Consider the following 22,432-nt stretch of genomic DNA (forward strand, 5'->3'; position numbering starts at 1 on the left):
TTATCTGCTTGCTTGATTAATTTCTTAATTCTTAGTTCAACTTCTTAATAACAACAAAAAAGTATTTTGGCAAATGTTAGGGCCCTTTCACACCAAAAGTGAAATGAATAAGCCTCAGGCTGAAGAAAAAGTATATAGCCTATCTTCGCCTGTATTGTAGAGGGCGCAGCTGAAACAAGCCTTTCAATGTGGTGGCAGCACTGAAATTGAATTGAAGAACAATAAAATAAAGGGGAAGGAAGTTCAACACTCTTATTTCTAAATCTAATCTAAAGTAAAAAAAAATTATTATGGTTGATTTAGATACTCAGCAGCAAAATACGTTTATAATGTGAGATTAAATACATAAAGTGTTTGTGTAATTTAATATAGTTACAATTATATTCTTTAATTATAATTATAATAGTTATAAAGGTTTTGCGTTTTCATTTTGAGGAATACTGAATGTTTTCGTGCAAGTGAGATACGTGCATGTTCACATTTGTTCTAAAACTACAATAACTATCATGTTTACACAGCGCACACGCCTCACTTTATTTCTCTCAACAGAGCTGCCAGTCAATAAATGTGAAAAAGTAACTAGCCTTACTTATTTGAAAAGGTAACTTAGATATTTTGTTGTAAATTGAAAAAGTAATCTGATTACGTAACTCAAGTTACTGAGTTACCCCCAACATTGGACATACGCTACATTAAATAATAATAATAATTATTATAGTGGGCGGAAAAATCATTTATAATGAACGCCGCTATTTCATAAAAAATGGTCAATTTAAATTTCATGGTCATTTTAAAATGTGTAACCCATAACTTGCAGGGTTGCCGGTTGGGTTGTTTTTAACCCATCAACATATGAAATTTAGAGAACATCACCATGAAAGGCGCCTGTTGTATATTTTGTTATTCAGGGCTCGGCCACATGGGCAGATCATGTTAACAACTGCTTGCTTATTCTGGAAGTGTGTGTGTTATAGTAAACGGCGCTCTGGATAATAGGCTGTATCTGTATGGCCAGCGGAGAGGGGGCTGGAGCTCACTTGGACAGCCCGTTATGGAAGGCGAGCAGCGGGATGATGAGGGGAGACGGTGGACATGAGGGGGTTCGGCTCGGGATGCGCAGTGAGGAGGAAAGACTCCAGACTTTCACCAACTGGCCCAGAGATGCGCCCGTGAGCCCCGCTGAGCTGGCAAGGGCTGGCTTTCACTATCTGGGATACGGGGACACGGTACAGTGCTTCTGCTGTGATGGGGTCCTGAGGCACTGGGTTCATGGAGACACCCCGTGGGGGGAGCACGAGAGGCACTACCCCACATGCGGCTTGATGGTGGGCAGGGACGTGGGCAATGTTCCGCTGGGCTCGTCCGACTCTGTGGATGGGCAGCTGTTGAGTCAACTTCAGCGGCTGACCATGGACGAGCAGGTGCAGTCCGGCCAGGCGGTCTACCCGGAGATGGAGTCCGAGGACACCAGGTTGTCCAGTTACCACAACTGGCCCACGGGAGCATCTGTGCAGCCCGACGCGCTGGCGCGAGCTGGCTTCTACTTTACGGGTCCGTCTCAGACTCACTAAAGGGACCACTTTGGTCTTTGAGAAATTAAACTGAAATGACATTTTACATACAAATTATGAGTGCATGTATGTGGTTTCGATTCGGACTAAAACTTAGTTTCTTGCTTCTGTTTTCTGCGCTTTCAGTCACGCGCACGGCAGTCATGCGCGCTGTGAATGAAGGGAATGAACTAGAGAGCCCGCGAGCGCAGTGAAGCGCGTGCCGCTCATTATTCTGAAAGCAATAGTGTTTCTGCCTATTCCTTATACAAATCATATGCATTCAAAATTGCAATATCATTGTTTGCTCTCATTAAAGGACAATACGATTAATGGGGTGTTGAAGGGATAGTTCACAACTCTGTCATCATTTACTCACCCTCAAGTTGTTCCAAACCTGTATGAGTATATCATGTTGAACACAAAAGAAGATATTTTGAAGAATGTTGGTAACCAGACAGCTGACGGCAGCAAACAAGTAGGGGGAAAATGCTATGGGGTCCATCAACTGTCTTGTTATTACCCATATTCTTTAAAATATCTTCTTTTATGTTCAACATGATATACTCATAGGTTTGGAACAACCCGAGGGAGTGTAAATGATGACAGAGTTTACATTTTTGGGTGAACTATCCCTTTAAAATAAAGTCAAGTGTATTAAAATAAAACCTATATGTTAATTTATTTGTTCATATGTTTCTATTAGATTCTCTTCAAAATTCTCAACTTTTTTAACCACTTTAAATTTATTACTGATAAAGAACATTTAGTTGGAACTCAAAACTGAATAGAAATGGCAAAGATGATTTCATGCCATTTCATATATTTTACTCTCTTAACATAGTGTTTTTTTAGTAGATGGCAATAAGTGATCGTCATTTTCTTAGGTCATGGTGACAATGTGAAGTGTTTCTTCTGTGATGGTGGTCTGAGGAACTGGGAACCAGGTGATGACCCATGGGAGGAACACGCCAAATGGTTTCCACGGTTAGTGCTGGATTATTTCTCTTTTATTTCTACTTAAATCAGGAGGTTTGTATCTCACATTAAAATAAAGTACTAAAGAGGCATATTACAAACACGAATGGATGATGTTTTATTGATTTTAGTGCATCAATGCTCATTATTAATTTGGTCTATCATGTGCTTCCAAAGATGTGAATATTTGCTTCAATCCAGAGGATGGGAATATGTGAGCAATATCCAGCAGTCTTACTTCAGCATGAATGAGAGAATGGTAAGTAATAATGATGCATCTAACCATTAGTTTATGGTAAATTTGACAGCAATGATTGCCGTGGACTTTAAATGTTTTATTTTGTTTTAAAGGGTGGATCTCTGTCATCAACTGCAGGAAACATTACATCAGGTGAGTCACGCCATCAATTCTTTTAAAGGTGTAACAGGGCGGGGGTTTTCAAATGTTTAAATGCCAAGGACCCCCGAATATGATGATCCTGCTACGTATAATGGCAGTCACTGTGTTCAAAAACAAAATAGATATTAGACATACAATTTCAATTTTTTTCAATATAATCCTTTTTTTATTTATTAAAAAAGCAGGCGTAAGCAAACCTACTAAAAACGGAAAATTAAAACCGTTCATTTACACGACAACAGCGTTTTTGCGGCCTGAAAACACCAACTTTTGAAAGAGATTTTTCAATGTGTTGACTTAATTTCTACTGAAACAGGAATACAGGGCAGGACATATCGAACAGCTCCTCACCCTTTTTTAAAAATCTAATAGTGTTTCTTTTTTATTATCACAGCTCATTGACATTGACAGCTCGGCCAGAGCCGTTGAGCTCGGTAAAGCCGCAGTTTCCTCCTAAACCTCCCCATATCACTTTAAAATAGCATTTGTGCAGAATTCAAATGGGTCCGATACGTTTCCTGATCTGCGCCGATTTGTGCATCTGATCCGCTCTGTGTGTCGTGTCTCTGGACCGGAGCTGCTGTGGTTCGCGTGACACTAACATGAAACCTGGCTTCATTCGCCCCAATGGAAAGCATATTTACACGGTCTGAATCGTTCCCTATGCCCTATGTAGGAGGCGGGACGCTTCAGATTCTATAGAGCATTTGATTGGACAGAAAATCTGATGAGAAGCAGAAGTGCAGAGTGATGTCATCAAAATCATTGAGCCATATCGGCAGAAGTGAGACACTAAGTTTTAAATGCTTATATCTTCTAAATGCGAATTTGTCATTGTTTTGGAGCACATAGCTGATAGATAACAGTAAGGCTAACATATTCATAATAAAAGCCCAAAAAATTTAATTTAGGCTTTAAATCTTCCAAAGAGCCCGTAGCTCCCCCTGTGGCCGCTGTGTCCAAAGGCCCCAGTTTGAAAACCCCCGATTTTAAGTAGTCTGCAATTCTAATGTCCCGTCAAATGTCCCATTGCTGTGCGTCGTGCTTGTGTTCTATGGGTAAACAGACTCTTATGTGTGTTTATTACACTGCTTTCTGGAATATTTGATTCTGATTGGTCATTCACAGCATTTAGCAATCAGTTATTTCTGAATAATAACCATTGTCCATGACACATTACAGCTTGTCCTGGAAATCCATTTTTCCAACATAGCAGTTGATTGTGTTTTGTCTCAATATTCAATATATAAAAAAAAACAATATTCCCTGTATTTATTCTTTGAGCAAAGAGCCGTGTAATAAGCAGGATATAATATCAGGTTGCGTTTAATGCTCATTGCTGCTATGCATTATTATAATTGTTCCAGCTCTCACAATTTTCTTTTCACCCAGACAAATGATCTTCTCTTCTTCTCTGTCCTCACCAACTAACAATGATCAGTGTAACTCTAACTCTTTTTCAACTCTTTTGTGATTTTTGAAGCTTTAAATCACTGCAAGCTGCTGGCAAACAAACATACCTGAACTGATTCTTTGCATAAATCACAGAATAAATGACCTTTGGCAATATTTTGCTCTCATTCTTAGAAGGAAGTGTTATATATAAGGAGAAGAGACTGCATAATACTTTCATGTTTAATGGGTTATCTCAAAATTTTCTAGTGATAAAGTATGTTTACAAACTGTTTAATTCATAAAATGTCATTAACCCAAAGGAATAAATTAAAATGATTCAATCTGCACCTGAAAGAACCCGTCGAGGTTTTGTATAGAACCGTTTCTCCTAAGAGTGTGAGTAATATATTGTACACCCAAGCTCTGCTTCTACTTCTACTTGCGAGGACTAAGAAAATACCCAACATTTTATTGCATTACGCAAATGACTACACCCTTAAAGAGCCGTTTGGCGTGTCTGTGTTCCTGCTGGCAGAGGTGTTGGGTGGGCAGAGCTCAGTGGCGGCAGCCATGTTGTCTCCGGTGGTGCAGCCGGTGCTGCAGATGGGCTTCCAGTGCTCCCTAGTGGAGAGTCTGGTACAGTCACGCTTCTTACTGACCGGCTCACACTACATCTCAGTGTCTGACCTGGTGACCGACGTCCTGCAGGCCGAGGAGGAGGAGGAGAGGCAGACCGGGGAGCCCAGACCAGGTGTTTACAAACTCACCCCACATTCAAAACAGAACAAATTTCATAACCTAAAAGAAGTTAACATAATGTTTACATTACTTAAAGGCATAGTTCATCCCAAAATGAAAAATTCAGTCATTATTTACTATTTACCCTGGTGTTGTTCCAATGCCACATGCCCTTCTTTTCTTTTCTTTTTTTACCACAAAAGGAGAAATAAAAAAAGAAATTCAGCTTGTAGAAGTCCGTATAATGGCAGTGAAGCTCACAGGGAACGTTCTCAGGGCGCTCTGGCAAGGTTCTCTGCAGTAATGTTAGTAGAGCATTGAGACTGAGCGTTTATACATCCTTCATGAAACACTTTTTTTTCTGAAACGTCAGATGTTTGTCTAACATTTTTTAATGTTACTAACTACTTGTTTCTGACCATTCCGAGAACATTTAAAAGTAACACTCACATAATGTTTTCTCTCAAATTTACATAACCAATAGAATTTTTTTTGTTATGAACATTCAGAAAATATTAAGGCTGTCAAATAGATTAATCGCGATTAATCGCATCTAACATAAAAGTTAGTGTTTATATAATGTAAGTGTATATATACAAAAAGGCATGAGCCTATGTCAATTCCATTAGACATACCACCTATCAACCCACCAGAATACCAAATGGAGGTCTGTGCACCTAAGTGGAAAGAGGTAGAGCAGGCTGTGAGAAAGGCAAGGGCTTCATCATCTCCAGGGCCTAATGGAGTTCCGTACAGAGTGTACAAGAGTGCTTCAGGAGTTCTGCGAATTCTGTGGAAATTGATAAAAGTGGCATGGGAAAAACAGGTTGTACCTAGAGCATGGCGCAGAGCAGGTGGAGTCTTTATACCTAAAGAAAAAGATGCTACAAGCATCAGTCAGTTTCGTCCTATTTCACTATTAAACGTTGAAGGTACGATTTTCTTCAGCATTATTGCCCAGAGATTGTCCACCTACCTATTAAAGAATGGCTTCATTGACACTTCAGTTCAAAAAGCGGGCATCCCAGGGTTCTCAGGATGCTTAGAACGCATCAATGTTTTCTGGCAACGAATTCAGTCAGCTAAAAAGGAGAGGAAGGAGCTCCATGTGACATTCCTGGATTTGGCTAATGCATATGGTTCAGTGCCACATGAGCTTCTTTGGGCAGCATTTGATTTTTTCAGAGTACCAATGTCAATAACAAATTTAGTGAAAGCCAATTTTGGAGATTTGCAATTCAGTTTCTCAACTCCAAAATTCAGCACTGCATGGCAATGCCTAGAGGTTGGAATAATGGCAGGATGCACCATTTCTCCGCTGGCTTTTACCATGGCGATGGAAGTAATCATGAGGGCATCAAGATGGGTAGTAGGAGGAGAGCGCTTGGCTTCTGGGATGCGACTACCACCAATCAGAGCATACATGGATGACATGACAACCATGACTACAACAGTAGCCTGCACTAATCGGTTATTGGAGAAGTTAACCGATAAAATTGAATGGGCACGAATGCAATTTAAGCCCTCTAAATCAAGGAGCATCTCGATAGTTAAAGAAAAGGTAGTAGATAAAACATTCTTCATTAATGGTGAGGCAATACCAACAGTTTCTGAGAAGCCAGTGAAGAGTCTTGGGAGATGGTACGATGGGGATCTAAAGGACACAGTTCGGGTGGGAGAAGTTAGACGACAAGCAGTGGAAGGGTTGAAGAGCATAAACAGCTGTGCTCTACCTGGAAAACTAAAACTCTGGTGCTTTCAGTTTGGTCTACTGCCGAGGTTGCTGTGGCCACTGACCGTGTACGAGGTTTCTTTGACAACAGTGGATAAGCTGGAAGCGTTGGTAAGTTCATACATCAGGAAATGGTTGGGAGTTCCACGCTGCCTCAGCAGAGTAGGACTTTATAGTAAAGGAATATTGCAGCGGCCAGTCTCTGCTTTAACCGAGGAGTTTAAGTGTGCCAAGGTCAGACTGGAAATGACCTTAGTAGAGTCACGCGACAATTGTGTAAGGGAGGCAGCCCCTGTGTTAAAAACGGGTAGAAAGTGGTCAGCAAAGAAATCTGTTGTAGAGGCAAAGGCTGCCCTTGTGTCATTTTTTTCAAGTGTTCTTTGCACAAAATTTGCCTTTAAGGTTCCACTGCGCTAATTTTAATGTTTTTTTTCTATGTAAACAAGTGCTAGATGGACACATTTGATTATTGCATTGCTCCGTATATGTTTGTCTTGCATGAACTGTCAAGAAAATGACAAGATGTTTTTAAATAATGGCTTCTTTTCCATTCCGCCCACACCTTGTGTTTGTATGCGTAAGGTTTGAAGTGACTTGAGAGTTAGTAAGTAATGACAGAATAAAAAATGTTATTGCGTGAACTAGTACTTTAATGTAACCTTCAGTAATGTGCAAGGTAGGTTTCTTCAAGAGTCTTGGAGACGTTGCCTTCTGGATTTAGTCTTTCTCAAAATCTCACTGGATTATTACAAATAATGGCAAAAGCAGTGTTTGGAAATGCAAACTGACATTTTCTACTGACACACTACAGTTAAAGATTTAAATAACTGGCTTAAAACCATTTTTTGGTGAAAATACTAACGTCCCTAAGACTTTTGCATATTACTGTATGTTGATAGCCATGTGTTGTTGATCAAAAAATAAAAAATGTAATAAAATGATGTGTGCCTTTCCCTCCACTAACGTGTGGATGGTTTGTTCCCTCAGAGACTGTGGAGAGTCCGAGAACGTCAAGAACGCCGGTCTCAGTCAGGGAGAAAGGTCCATATTAACACGCTCTCATTGCACTTATAATGTGTGTGTGTGTGTGTGTGTGTGTGTATCTTCTTCTTCTCTCTATCTAGCCTCTGGGATGGAACAGATGGTACAATCACTCATCTTGATTGACCCAGGTTGAGTTGAAATGTCAGTGTATTTGTGTGTTTTTCAGTGCGATCCGATCTGAGTCCAGAGGAACAGCTGAGACAGCTTCAGGAAGAGAGGACCTGTAAGGTGTGCATGGACAAACTCGTCTCCATGGTCTTCATCCCCTGCGGTCATCTGGTCGTCTGCACCGACTGCGCAGCCAGTCTGCGCCACTGCCCCATATGCAGGGCGGTCATTCGGGGAAGTGTGCGTGCATTCATGTCCTGAAGCGCAAACACAGCAACACACTGTGTTATTTGCCAGAACTGTACTGCATAGTCTTTTAAAGAATATGTAATGCTGAAAAATACTATACAAATGGTGTAATCAGCTTCCAAATCAGCATCAGTGTTCTTTAAAAAACACATCGCTTGATATTTGCCTATACATTGAAGCTGCACGGCTCTAAAAGCCCACTTTACATCCAAAGTTGCAATATAAAAATATAAACATGTATTTCAGAATAGCTTAGTATTTGTTTTTTCCCTTGATTGAATGACCACCTCCCTTTATCTGTGAGAACATCTGACCATCTGCACAAAAATGTACTTATTTGATTTAACAAAAAGGTGCAGGATCTTAATGATTTTATGTAATAGAAATCCTAAAACCTGTTAATTTTCAGGTTTAAATTGGATTTTAAATCTTTTGGATCCCACTGTACATTAAAATGTTTTACATGCTTCTAATTTCTGCACAACAGGTTGATTTTGTGTCATGCCAAAGTAAACAGCTTTTTGAGAATCTTTTTTAAAATCTTAAAAACATATCAAATGGAATTTATAAGAGATCATAATTGTATAATAATCTTATTTTATTATCAGTGTATTAACAGATTGCACTTATATTTTCATGAATAAAAATGATTTGCATTGCACTTCTCTGCTTCTGTTGTACATTACTCATAGGGTGACCCTAGCAGCAGTTGTGAAGTACCAGTGTTTAGATATCTCAGCTCACTTTAGTGATGAAACAAACTGATCTCCTCGAAACTCGTATACCACACGCCCCCTGCTGGTCAAACTGATGTAAATGCAACAAAAACTTCTTTTCTTTTTTTTTTACAAACCACTTTCTTGAAAGTGTAAGCTATTAAATACAATTTACAAACCATCAAATAGTTTCTATGTAATATATATTTGTATAATTCAAAACACTGAAAGCAATATCAACGAAGGCTTTCATGAAACTGTCTTTTGGTGTCCCGTACCTTGTTTTACAGCACGTTCAAAAAGAAAGAACGACAACGCTTCGGTATGATGCTGAAACATAAAGGATGCAAGCTGTCGTTAAAAATCATTGAAGAAGAAGAAGAAGAAGCTTCTGTATGATTCAGTTTAATTTCTTTTTTCTTTTCTTTTTTTGTGTATGATTGAAGTGCTGCGCGCGCACGTGGACACAGTGGCGTCATCAGCGTTCTGTTCACTGATTGGATACTGTGGCACGAGCCGAACAGCAGTACAGTTAGCAGCAGCAGTACGACTGAAACACTTCACATGATTGCCATTCTGATCTCAACCTGAGCAGGTGAACTGAGCCTAGACCCGCTGTAAACAAGGAGCTTCAGTGCCACGGGAGTGACCAAACAGAGTCCGCGAACATCAGGTATGCCACAACTCAACGGATATACAGTTAACGTTACACCTCGAGCTAGTGTTGACATTCAGTGTGCGTCTGTCTGTTTGTAATAGTTGAGTGCAGTTGTGCCGTGTCATGATGAGTACAGGTTTCTGATCATTACATCACTGCAGCAGCGGGTTATAATGTGTACAGTCTCATTCATTCATTCATTCATTTGCGAGTCTCTTTAAGATTTGCCTACCGTAAAGCCACTTCCCTTTTCTCACCAGTACAAAGTCCAAGTGATGGAAGTTTAATAATCGATTCATTGACAAATAAAGCTTCAAAAAATGTGTTTTTTTTTTATAAATCTTTTCAAAACTGATGTAATACTTATTCTTGAGTAATGAACAATGTTTAAACAAGTTTCAGTTGTTAAATAACATTTCAAAGTGTTTAAATTAATGTTTTGACTTTTTATGTCAGGCGGTACAACCAAATAGTTGTATACTTTAGTTGTACCACCTGACATGGAAAGTGTACCAACCTACCCATACTTGAAATTAGCAGTTTTTACCAGCAATGAATGAATTCATACTAAATAGGTTTTATAGAATAAAGTGAAATGATCAAATTATTTTAAATTATAACGCACTTGGACACAAAAATATACATGTCATGTCATTGACCCATAAACAAAAATGTATATCCTCATTTCATGATATAATCTTTCCAATAAAAGAAAAGCATCTATCTGAAAGTCTGTATCTTACTTAAAAATAAAAATTTCTTGGGAAAATCTTTGGCATGAATAATGACTACAATGTGTTTCATTCTGATTGATTGTAGATTCTCTGCTATGTCTGTCAAACTGGAGGATGTCCTGAAAGATGAAAACCTGATCAAAAATATAGAAGAGATCGCAAAAGACACAGCACTTTTACATGGGGTGTTGATGCGGACCAAAGAAACGCCAAACTCTCCTGAAGTAAGAGCACGTCATTGTTTCATGTGCTTGGAAGAAATGTCATTTAGTCATTTACATGCACTGTTCATTCAAGCTGCAAAATCCCACAGAGGGCAGTTTTGCATTGCAAATCAAGCTAAAGTAAATGAATGAAACTCATGCCACTGTAAAGACAGTGACCGGCTCTTTTCCCTCATGTAAGGTGGCACTGTAGACCTAACCCAGATCTAACCAAGACTCCTAGATAGCCAATTATTCCATAAACACAGGCAAAGTTGATTTCAAATGAGCAAACTGGCATCTTGTCACATAGTTTGCAGTTGATTCACAGTCACGTCTGGAATTCTGTTTGTCCTGTGGTCGTGTTTTGTTTCTGGATAATGGAGAGTTAGTTCTGCCCCGTTGAGTGGATACTGAGCAGAAACCCCTCGCTCAGAGAATCAGGAGTGACTGAAGGGCTCTGCTGGTGTCCATTCATGCCAAATAAATGTGTGTTTGTTGACAGGCGGTGAGTTATGCACCGATCACGTTGTTTCCCACACCGGTGCCCGCAGCGCTCTTTCATCAGGCACTGGCAGTACAGACACATTTTAACCGGTTGGTGGACCGAGTGAGCCAGGATCCCACCTTTCTAGAAGAAACTCTGGCCAGGTATCATACAATTGCTCTATTGTTGGGTTTTACTAAACTAGGAAACTACAGGGGATTTGTGAGTTGATAAATCTAGAAATCAATTCAGTCTAAAAACTCGCAACAAATAAATAAAAGAAATCAAAATAAAACACTAAAACATAAAAAATATTTTATTTTATTTACCTGCATTTCATGCATTACTGACATCAGAGAATCGTCATAAACGTAAATGTGTTGAAGTACCCTGTAAGACTGGGAAAACTGGAAGAACTGGAAGAGAGGGCTACTCTCTGAAATTTACATTTGAACTCTCTTGCTATATTACCATCCCCATTCGAGACACGATCACACTTGAGTTGATCACCTCCCAATTTACACATCATTCCCTTCACCCATCCCTACCTGAATACACCCAAAAATCTATATGGTTTAATATGAACAATTATCATACATGTTTGGTATCATTTTAAATGACTCATAGCCCGTGATGTGAAGCGTAAGCATACATTTACCTGACATAATAAATTGTTAACATTTGATTTTATTCTAACTGACTCTGACATTATTTTCAGTAAAGAGTTCAAAAGAATAGTCAAACATTCGCTCACATTTAATGATGCACAGATATCATTCAAACCTTTTCATTTATGGAGACAGATGAAATAACGAGTTAATACATGAAAAAATGTATTTCATTTAATCAAATTACTTTGCCACGCGGAAAGACAGAAACATGCAGAGACCTTCACCCGTTCTATCGGAAAACCTCCATTGGGCGATTGAGTCGGGCTTATTGTTACCGCAAATCTGCGTCAGATTAGTAACGGACTAATGTCCAGTTTTGATTGGAGCATAGGCCACACCTACTGCGACTTTAGAGTTACGGCTAATATTTGGCACTAATTCAAGTGTAATTGGGATGTAAAGACAAAAAGGGAATTTCCAAATGCTGTTCGACCAACCTAAGTAGGTTGAGTCTTACCTCTGTTTAATATAATGTTACTTTAGTTAAGTGTACGTGGGAAACCATGGCATGACAAAACCAAAGCTACTATCAGAGAAGTACATTGGTCGGCTTATATCTGTAGTAGTGGTCATGACCTTCAATTCAATTCAATTCAAATTTATTTGTATAGCGCTTTTCACAATACATATTGTTTCAAAGCAGCTTTACAGAAAGTGCATTTCAGAAATGTACATAGAATAATATAGTTAGTTAATCATCATGTATTAATTTAGGGCATAACATATCGCCGGCGTTGAGTCGTCTCTTCACAGGCGTCGAGTCGTCTCTTCATAGGCGTCGAGTCGTCTCTTCACAGGCGTCGAGTCGTCTCTTCACAGGCGTCGAGTCGTCTCATCGCAGGTGTTGGAGCGTCTGAAGTCTCCGTGAGAGGCTGGATACAAACTGGAGCTGACGAACGCTATTTACCTCGGGACTAGCGTCCCGAGATAACAGCAGAAAAGCAGATGGGAAATAATTAGCGTAGCTGCTGTTCGTAATATTAATGCAGTCGATCTGATTCAACAGTGGTATAAAAGGTAAGCATTATGTGAATGCTTGGCTGAAGAGATGCGTCTTTAATCTAGTTTTGAACTGGGAGAGCGAGTCTGAGCCACGAACAGTATCAGGAAGGCTATTCCAGAGTTTCGGAGCTAAATGTGAGAACGCCCTCCCTCCTTTAGTGGACTTAGATATCCTAGGAATGACCAGAAGCCTCGAATTTCGGGATCTTAAAGAACGCGATGGATTGTAGGGCGATAGAAGGTCCATTAAATACACAGGAGCTAAACCATTTAGGGCTTTATAGGTCAGTAGTAGTACTTTGTAATTGATACGGAACTTAATAGGTAACCAGTGCAGAGATGATAGAATCGGTGTTATATGATCATATTTTCTTGACCTAGTAAGAACTCTAGCGGCTGCATTTTGGACTAACTGTAGCTTGTTTATTGAAGATGCAGGACAACCAGCTAATAAAGCATTACAATAATCTAGTCTCGAGGTCATGAATGCATGAACTAACTTTTCTGCATCAGAAACAGATAGCATGTTACGTAATTTAGCAATGTTTCTAAGGTGGAAAAAGGCTGTTCTTGTAACATACGAAATATGATTTTCGAAAGACAAGTTGCGGTCTAGTATAACACCCAGGTCTTTTACTGTAGTCGATAAGGTAACAGGACATCCTTCTATATTAAAGTTGTATTGTAAGAGATTTTGTGGGTAGTTTTTTGGACCAATAAGTAATACCTCAGTTTTATCTGGATTTAGTAGCAGGAAATTACACGTCATCCAGCATTTTATATCTTTAAGACATTCTGTCAATTTAGATAAGTTAGTGTATTCATCTGGTCGTGATGAAATATATAATTGAGTGTCATCAGCATAGCAGTGGAAATTAATTCCATGTTTTCTTATAATATTACCAAGTGGCAGCATATATATTGAGAATAGCAGAGGGCCTAACACCGATCCTTGCGGCACTCCATAGTCTACTGACGTTATCTTCGATTTTTCCCCATTTAAACAGACAAAATGGTAACGGTCCGATAAGTACGATCTGAACCAGCTTAATGCCTGTCCCTGAACACCAGTGTAGTTTTGTAGTCGATCCAGGAGTATTTTATGATCTATAGTGTCGAACGCAGCGCTAAGATCGAGTAGAACTAGTATTGAGATACAGCCTTGGTCAGAAGCTAGAAGTAAATCAAGACCTCTGTAGACCTCTGTCTAAAGAAAACGTTACTTTAATTCAAGTGTATACAACCAAGGGGGCTACACAAAATATCTTAGATTGAGTAAGCGTGAATGCGGCCGTCTAAGATATTAGCCAATTACCTCTGTTTAGTGATTGTGGGCCTGCACATTATAATATATATATTAATGGCCGGTGCGAGGACCCTGTGCAACTTTGGCACCCGAATGAACGATTAATAAGAGTAAAGAGTTAAATAGAACAATCAAATGTATTGCTAAACTATTATATAAATGACCTATAACAAATTGGCAATCCAACCTAATTTCGAGGTCGTAATAAAATGGAGTCAGATAAAAGCTTAATTGTAATCAAATTACTTTTCCACATGTAAATGTATAATGGTGTGATAAAAATAAATGTATTATATTTGTTAACATATGTTCTCCTGTCCGATCTAGACAATCAAAATATTGCTCTGATTGTTTGTGAAATCATGACACTGTAACACTGGCAAATGGCATGAGTTTGGGGCGGGACAACCTGTCTGTCCAACCAATGGCAGATGCGGGATTGTTTTATTTTATTTTTTAAACCTGTTAGTGTTTTGCAAGTCCATCTAGTGCCACTAGAGGCATTATATGTCATATAATATGTATTTATTTATTCTTCAACAGCACTATCAAAGTTGACGATTTTACAGCCAGACTTTTCAGCATATACAAACAAGTTCAACAGGAACATCCACCCCAGGTATAACAATTTACCAGCGGTTTGTTGATTCATTCTTTTTTTTAAATACCATGTTACACATTTGAAACCTTTACTTCACTGTTCATGTTCTTTTATACATGTAGTACAGCTGACTTCATATAAAAGTAATATTAATAACCGAATTGCATATGTTCTTTAGATACTTTTATTTAAACTATAGCTCATGTCTTCCCCAAGTCAATAGTACTGGGCCTGAATCGCTCCGATTACATGTTGGACCACAGACCAGACGGCGGGACATCTCTAAAGCAGATTGAAATCAACACTATTGCTGCAAGTTTTGGCGGCCTTGCTTCACGGACACCAGATGTCCATCGGTAAGTCTGAGCAAAATGGTCAATTGACCTATGGCTAAGCCACGCCCCCAAAAGCGATGAGCCAATCAGTGCGCATAGCTAACCCAATACACTCGGACATTCTCTGCTTCCACGCCCATTGAAATGCAGTGCAGTTAGTCAGTTTTCATCCGTTGTTATATGTTTTTTTCTTGTCATTTTAAGTTTAAAATGGTCAAACGGTGTGCAATGGGGTACAACTCCGACACTAGGTATCCCGAGAGGCTGGGCGACGGTGTGTATTTTTTACCCTTTCCCAAGCCACATCTCAACCGAGATAAGTGTCTGCTCTGGATTAAGTTATGCGGTAACGTTAGACCACAACACCAACTAAACGTGGATAAATTAAACAAGGATGTCTACATCTGTTCCAAGTCAACAACGTTATTTTTAACATCTCTAACGTAACGTTAACTTAAAACGTTAACGTTAGCTTCTAGCTGCGTTGTACATCATGTCACTTAGCTTCATTAACGTATCTGTAAATAACCGAGATAACAAATGTTAGCAATGTTGTGCTGAATGATTCATGTAAATACTGCAGCGCATGAACAATCCTGATCCTCTATCTTGTTGTCTGAGATGGTGATGGCAACGAGATGCGGTTTACACTGTGACCTGTACATTGTTGCCTGGAGCTGAAGCTTTTCATCGACCTTCTCAACAATAAAATTATTAATATAACCCTCAAATGAATAGTTAATGCCCTTTTGGTGACTTCGAGATGATATATAATCTTTCTGTCTCCAAAAATCATCAATTGCCTCCTGTGAAATGTCTCCTACTGTGACAGCTGCCATAGCGCCCGTCACCGAATGTTGACTGTTTGTCCGAGTGAGTGGAGGGGGCGTGGCTTAGCCATAGGTCAATTGAATCTCCGAACAGCTCTAAAAAGTAACTTCCCTAGAGGAGATTGTGTATTAAAATGATGCACTGGTTTATTACTGAGTGATGTTTATCGTCAGTGCTGTGATCCACTGTTTCTCAATCCTGTAAGACACATTCTGAAGGTCGCAAACCTGCCAGAGGAGTGTGATCGCGTTCTCGACAACAGCCCAGCAGCAGGTCTGGCGAGAGGTTTGGCCAAGGCCTGGCAGCTCTATGGATCTGAGAGGTGTGTTAAACTTTCTGCCTTGAGTTGGACAAACAGAAAGTGTGGGGTCGGTGACACTTTCCAGTGTTGTTGAATGAAGTCTCGTCTGCTTACCAAGGCTGTTTTATTCACAACTGATGTTGTCCTTTACAGGGCTGTGGTTATGTTTCTGGTCGAGGATGTTCAGAGGAATATTTATGACCATCGATGCATAGAGAATGAGCTGTGGAAAAGGTACAGTATGTAGTCAGAGAGTTTGCTATAATCAGAATTCAGGGTCAAGTTATTTTACATTAGTGTAACTACTATAAAACTACATTAGTAAGTACTGAGTAGCAGTCGTAAGTAAAATGTACGTAATGTCTATACGTATTCCGCTGCCTGTTATTAATAATACATGTTAATTAGTGGTGTTTGTGAAGCAAAGCATCTTTTATAGGGGCAAAAGTGATGATCTGTTGTGTTATATGTACAGAAATATTCCTGTAATAAGAAGACAGTTTGAAGATGTTTGCAGAACCGGATCTCTGGATCAGAGCAAGAGGCTCTTTGTGTGAGTGATTGTGATTCAATATCACACATTTCTCATCTGTCCAACACATTAATATTAGCATTGCTGAATACTTGAGAGCAATGTTTAGTCAAAACTAGGGGTGTTACAATATACTGGCACAATATATCGCAATACAAAAATGCAACGATATGTATCGTGGAAGTTTTCAGAGTTTTGGTGTCAGTACTACATTAAACTACTACATATAATGTTGAATATAATGTATAATAATGCAATGGGGGAATATTTGTGGCTTCTGATAATGCCAAATGTCTTATGTTACCAGTTAAAAGGGGCCTACATTATTTTAAATATATCTAGTGAGTGACTGAGTGCAAGCATTCGTCTACAATAATTCTGTATTTTCAGTTTCAGAATCATGAATATTTTTAATCTGGTGTCAATATTGTCCTGTGCATTGGGTTACCAGCGCCAAGTCCAAGCCTATTCATTTACACCCACTATGTTATACCAAATTTAGCATTTAAATCAACAGTGCATTTTTTTGTTAACCTTTAATCATGTATTGGAGTATCGCAATAATATCGTATCGTGATATGTATTGAATCGTGACATGAGGGTATTGTTACACCCCTAGTCAAAACATTTACATGACTATTTTTTCACAAACATGTCAATAAAGGTCTAATTTTTCAATTCCTGCAGAGATGGCCGTGAGATAGCCATTGTTTACTTCCGTAACGGATACATGCCCCAAAACTACACCTCAGAGCGGGTGAGGACATGGCTTTATTTTCCTCTTCTTAGAAATGTATGTGGTGTGATCCGTTTTGAGTGTTGAGTGTGAATCAAACCCGTATGTTTCAGAGCTGGGAGGCCCGTCTGATGATGGAGCGCTCTCTGGCGGTGAAGTGTCCCGACATCAGTACCCATCTCGCTGGAACTAAGAAGGTGCAGCAGGAATTGGCCCGGCCGGGGGTTCTGGAGCGCTTCTTCCCTGACGAACCTGAAGCAGTTGCTCAGATTCGGGCCACTTTCGCTGGGCTGTACACCCTGGACATGGTAGAGCAACAACACTGTAGACGTAGACGAGTAGACAGACCCTATGATCAGATCCAACTCTAATGAAGCACTTCAAACAAACTCTTATACAGTAGCCAATGAATCAACAGAACACTAAGTAGTGTAGTGTTGTCAAAAATACTGAAATTTAAAAATGACGATACCAGCATTTCTCATTTTGAGCGCTGTCGAAGAAATTCTTAAACATAGATGTCATAGATGACAACATAGATGTCTGTGATTGGCTACAAAGATCAACAACGACAATCGCTTTCATAAAGCCGCGGTCACATGGTTAGAGCACACACAATTTCTACGCACACTGCAACGCTCGTATCTGCTACCTGTTGGCTGTTGATTGTGGAACAAATAATGGCACAGAAATGATGACATAAAAGTTTATTTTTATTATAATGATATGCTAACCTTGTTAGGAACTAAACTTTTAGAAAGTTTGAACGTCAGAAGCAGGCTTGAATACCACTGTTGACTACTCAACGGTATTTTTTTATTCCATTTTTATGAAACCGTTTTTAAATGGACGACCTGTCTTTCCACAGGGAGAAGACGGTGATAAAACGGTAGCAATGGCTTTGGCCAATCCTGATCAGTATGTGCTGAAACCTCAGAGGGAGGGAGGAGGTGAGTATTCACAAGTCATGTCCTGTGTACTCGCTCGCATATACATCACAAACACTAGCTCAGAGGTTTCCTATGTCGCAGGCAACAACATTTACGGCAGTGAGATCTGTGAGGTGCTGAAGAACATGAAGAACTCCAGTGAGAGGACAGCCTACATCCTGATGGACAAGATCCAGCCCGTCCCGGTCCAGAACTACCTGCTCCGGCCCGGAGCTCCTCTGAGACTGAACTCCTGTCTGAGTGAACTGGGCGCGTTCGGAGCGTATGTCAGGTGGGATCAGTGCTTCAACAAAACACATACATCTTAAAAACACAGGGCCCTATCATACACCCGATGAAATCACGACGCAAGTGGACGCGGGCGCGTGTTTTGCTTGTTTCAGCCCGACGCAGTTATCATTTTCCCATCCTGCGCCACGTTGTTTAAATAGCAAATGCATATGTGCGCCCATGGGCGTGCTGGTCTGAAAACGAGGTGTGTTCGGGCGCATTGTTGGCGCGTTGCTATTTTGAGGAAACTGAAATTGACTGCACCATTGACCAACGAAAACCTGGTCTAAAGTCAATGGCGCAATATATAGCGTAATGTGCGCCTATAGGCGGGTCCACAAGGCGCGTACGCTTTGTCCCATAGATGGTCTGCTAGCGCGCTTTAACCTCACGCACGAGCAGATCCGTTTCGTTTTTTCGCTTGCAAATTCCACCATTTAAATAGCGAATCCGCCATGGTGCGAGCGCAATTGGCTTTTAAAGGGAATGGGAGATGAGACTCTGATTGGTTTATTGCACGTTACGCCCAACACACACCCATTACTCATTAAGAGAATATGGACAACCCTTTTAGACCGTGTCACAGCAAATCACTGCATCTTTTTCACACACACAGGAAAGGCAAAGACGTGGTGTTTAATGAATGTGTGGGCCACCTGCTGAGGACCAAGAGCTCCGAGCACGCTGATGGGGGCGTCGCTGCAGGAGTAGCAGTGCTGGATAACCCACTGCTGGTCTGAACTACAGCACCACACACTGGACTGGAGGAGAATCACATACCACTGACTTCCCATGATTCCTTTTCTGTCTGGCATCTGTTTTTATCTGAGATTAGTGTGGAATATTCCCTAAAGATGCAGTAGTGTCGAACCTCGTCAATGGGGAACCTCGTGACTGAACCGCTGGTTTTGTGTACATGTTTAATACCTCATTCAAGGATTCATTTGTTGGGAGTGTGTGAGTTGTCAGTTGTTTTATAAAATAGTTTTTTTAACGACATGTTTCTTTTTTTCAGTTACATAAATTGGTAACTGATTTTATTAAACCACACTGGTAACTTTCCATTGTAACCAGCATTTATGGTCAAACAATCAGATAGTAGTTGATGATAATGATTATGATCCTGATAGTCTCAGTTAAAGCTGAATTTCAGCACAACTGTTTTCAACATTGATGATAAGAAGACATGTTTCTTTAGCAAAAAATCTGAATGTTAGAAGGATTTCTGAAGGATAATGTGACTTTTTTTGTATTTCATGTTGAAAGTAGAAAATGAGAAAACGGTTCCTTTTTCGTTTCGCAATAATAATAAAAACAACTCGGCTTGATTTTTCGTTCTGAGGTAGGAAAATGAATAAACAGCTTGCATATTCGATTTCTACACGTGGGCGGGAATGAAACGCCACTACTTCGGAATGAAAAATCAAGCTGAATTCTAGTTTTTCTTTTAAATTAAAAAAATGAAAAAGGAACCGTTTTCTAATTTTTCTACTTTCAATATGAAATAAAAAAAACGAATGATTCAGATTAACACTGAAGTAATGATGATGAAAATTCAGCTTTGATCACAGGAATAAATTGCATTTTAAAATATATTAACATAGAAAACTTACTTTTTTCACTGTACACCGTTTCATCGAATGAATGCAGTCTCAGTGAGCGCAAGAAACGTCTTTCAAAAACATTACCAACTAAACTTTTAAGCGGTAGTGTAAGTAATTGTGGAAACATTATATCATTTTAACGAAATGTTACAAAAGTCATTGGTGAAGACGTTCTAGAACCATTTATTGGAGATTATTTTCAGCATTCACAAATAAAGAAAAAATCTAATCCCAACTCAAACATCTTTCTGAAATCCATGTTTATTTCAATCTCCACATTACAGCCACAAGAAATCACACACTCATCACCAACCAACCAAACGAAGTCAACACCAGAAAAACCTCCATCCTCTCCTTCATTCACTCAACTGTCACTGTCAACTTCTGAAAAACAATAATGGTTCCAATAAAGCAAGATAGTACAAAGATGATACAAGACATGCATCAAATCTCATCCGATGAACAATGAAAAAGTGAAAGGGCTTGACACAATGACAAGTCCTCAACAGTTAAACAGAATCGTATGATGTATGTTTATGTTAAAGCTGTATTGAATAGCGGGATTATTGTAAAGATGCTTTTTGAACTCTGAAATGTTTCGAAAGTTACAAAGAGAGTAAGTGGAGTTTTTTTTATACACATTTTCTTGGTTGTTTAGCTTAATATCCTGGCTGAAGAAGCAACAGGCATTCAGTGAAGTTAGAATAACTGGGAAAAGACAGATAAAGGTTCAGACGAACTAACATGAAGTCATCTATCGGAATGTGCAGGGCAGGAAGACGCAATGATCCACATAGCAACGTCCCTCCTGCCTCACAATAATACATACACACACACACACACCGTGATCGCGTATAAAACGCATCGATGCAAGCGCCAACTGAAAATGAAAACGCAAGAAAAAAAACACTACTTATATGAAAGAAAATAAAAGACCGAAAGAAGTTTATGTGAGATAAAACGAACTCAGATCATAGGCGTTTCATTTTTGTAGATTTTTTACATTCATTCATGCTACCCCCCCCCCCCAAAAAAATATACAATGATCATTAAAAAAAAAAAAAAAAAAAAAAAGGTATTTTCACTCTTTATGATTTTACTATTATATTATCAAAGTCTTGGCAAAGAAGCCTTGAAATTTATAAACGTATTTAACGCGTCACTGTCTGACCGCCTGATTTTTGTTGCCTAAAATCGTCCCATGACTCTTTTCCCATGCAGAAAAAGGATGAGAAGGGATTTTTCGTATAGATCAAGACAGTGACGTTCCCTAAAAACGAGGCTGAAGGCCTGCAGTCGCCGTCATGAACCGCGAGCCCGTAAAGTACCGCCACGTAAGCTTATAGCTGCGAGGTCAGCGGAAAGACCCCGTCCCTGACCCGATGAAGAGAAGCACGGCGATTTCGCTTTTTTTAAAAACTTCAATTTCTGCGTATAAAAACGGTACATCAAAAATATACGTTTTGTGCAGTACAAGTTAGTGCAATTACATTTTTCCCCTCTTGTTCTTCTCATTGGCACTTAGTGAAGGTTACGATGATGAAAGGAACGCTCTTTCCTTTCATGACCACTAAAGAGAAGACAAAGCTGCTCTAAGCTGTGATTGGACAATATACTTTGATTGATAAGATTCGGTCATTTGGCAATTAGGCACTTGCCCAGTTGTTTCTTTGAACCTCTACATTTTGATTGCCAGTTTTGTTTGGTCTGATAAAAGCTCAAACAAGACTTAATCTTCAACCTGGAAGGCGGAAAATAATGTGTCAAATGATTAGAGTTTCTTTTCAAGGGAATAATTCACCCCAAAATTGAGTGAACTCTTATCCTCCAAGGGATAATTCATCGTTCCAAAACATTTTTCTTCAGTGGAACACAGAAGGTATTTCGAAAAATGTATCGGTGGTGTTTTTGTCCATACAATGAAAGTCAATGGGGTCCAACGTGAGGTTTCACAAAAAAAATCATACAGATTTGGAACGAGATGAGGGTCACTAAACAATGACCGAATGTTCATTTAGGGGTGAACTATCCCTTTAATGATACAGATCACATTCACATGTCCAATGACTATCAGTGTTTCATTTCACTGCAAAAAAAAAAAAAAGGATTTTCGAACTCAGTATTTTTGTTTTCCAGTATGAATATCTAAACGTTCTTAAAGTTATAGTTTAAGAAAATGAAAAAGCTGTCATCGTTTACTGAGTGAGTAACTATTGCTTTAAATCAAGATATATTTACTTGAGAAGCAACATAATTTAATCGTCATGTTTTCAGAAAAACATCAAGTGAGTTTTAGCTTAA

At 39.3% G+C, this 22,432-nt stretch overlaps 2 protein-coding genes across 3 annotated transcripts; both read left to right on the forward strand.

Annotated features, from left to right (window-relative positions):
• Nucleotides 1-826: 826 nt before the first annotated feature.
• birc7 (baculoviral IAP repeat containing 7) lies at nucleotides 827-8,230 on the forward strand. Of its 2 annotated transcripts, XM_056235314.1 has the most exons (7): nucleotides 829-1,551; nucleotides 2,438-2,537; nucleotides 2,706-2,787; nucleotides 2,880-2,919; nucleotides 4,859-5,074; nucleotides 7,781-7,834; nucleotides 8,004-8,230. In XM_056235314.1, exons 1-7 carry the CDS (start codon nucleotides 1,008-1,010, stop codon nucleotides 8,204-8,206), a joined length of 1,239 nt encoding a protein of 412 aa, XP_056091289.1. In that variant the 5' UTR covers nucleotides 829-1,007; the 3' UTR covers nucleotides 8,207-8,230. The 2 variants fall into 2 exon arrangements, with proteins under 2 accessions (XP_056091290.1, XP_056091289.1); XM_056235315.1 differs by lacking the exon at nucleotides 7,781-7,834 and having other exon boundaries at nucleotides 827-1,551.
• Nucleotides 8,231-9,520: 1,290 nt separating this feature from the next.
• Nucleotides 9,521-19,390, forward strand: gss (glutathione synthetase). The gene is made up of 13 exons (XM_056235313.1): nucleotides 9,521-9,583; nucleotides 10,388-10,526; nucleotides 11,011-11,156; nucleotides 14,515-14,590; nucleotides 14,789-14,928; nucleotides 15,944-16,060; nucleotides 16,193-16,273; nucleotides 16,515-16,592; nucleotides 17,259-17,328; nucleotides 17,421-17,615; nucleotides 18,176-18,257; nucleotides 18,339-18,528; nucleotides 19,144-19,390. The coding sequence occupies exons 2-13, from the start codon at nucleotides 10,398-10,400 to the stop codon at nucleotides 19,265-19,267; spliced, it is 1,428 nt and encodes a 475-aa protein (XP_056091288.1). The 5' UTR covers nucleotides 9,521-9,583; nucleotides 10,388-10,397; the 3' UTR covers nucleotides 19,268-19,390.
• The last annotated feature ends 3,042 nt before the right edge of the window (nucleotides 19,391-22,432 follow it).

The sequence above is a fragment of the Rhinichthys klamathensis genome, unplaced genomic scaffold (assembly GCF_029890125.1).
Source record: "Rhinichthys klamathensis goyatoka isolate OS25496 unplaced genomic scaffold, OSU_Roscu_1.1 h1tg000419l_1, whole genome shotgun sequence".
NCBI classification, from domain to species: domain Eukaryota; kingdom Metazoa; phylum Chordata; class Actinopteri; order Cypriniformes; family Leuciscidae; genus Rhinichthys; species Rhinichthys klamathensis.

Bases quoted from the DNA above. Each gene is read 5' to 3' on its own strand.
- gss (XM_056235313.1), top strand. From the start codon at position 10,398: ATGTCTGTCAAACTGGAGGATGTCCTGAAAGATGAAAACCTGATCAAA. The intron at 17,329-17,420 runs GTGAGGACATGG...CGTATGTTTCAG, and splicing joins AAAACTACACCTCAGAGCGG to AGCTGGGAGGCCCGTCTGAT. The intron at 18,529-19,143 runs GTGGGATCAGTG...TCACACACACAG, and splicing joins GCGTTCGGAGCGTATGTCAG to GAAAGGCAAAGACGTGGTGT.
- birc7 (XM_056235314.1), top strand. From the start codon at position 1,008: ATGGCCAGCGGAGAGGGGGCTGGAGCTCACTTGGACAGCCCGTTATGG. The intron at 2,538-2,705 runs GTTAGTGCTGGA...GTGCTTCCAAAG, and splicing joins CACGCCAAATGGTTTCCACG to ATGTGAATATTTGCTTCAAT. The intron at 2,788-2,879 runs GTAAGTAATAAT...TTTGTTTTAAAG, and splicing joins TCAGCATGAATGAGAGAATG to GGTGGATCTCTGTCATCAAC.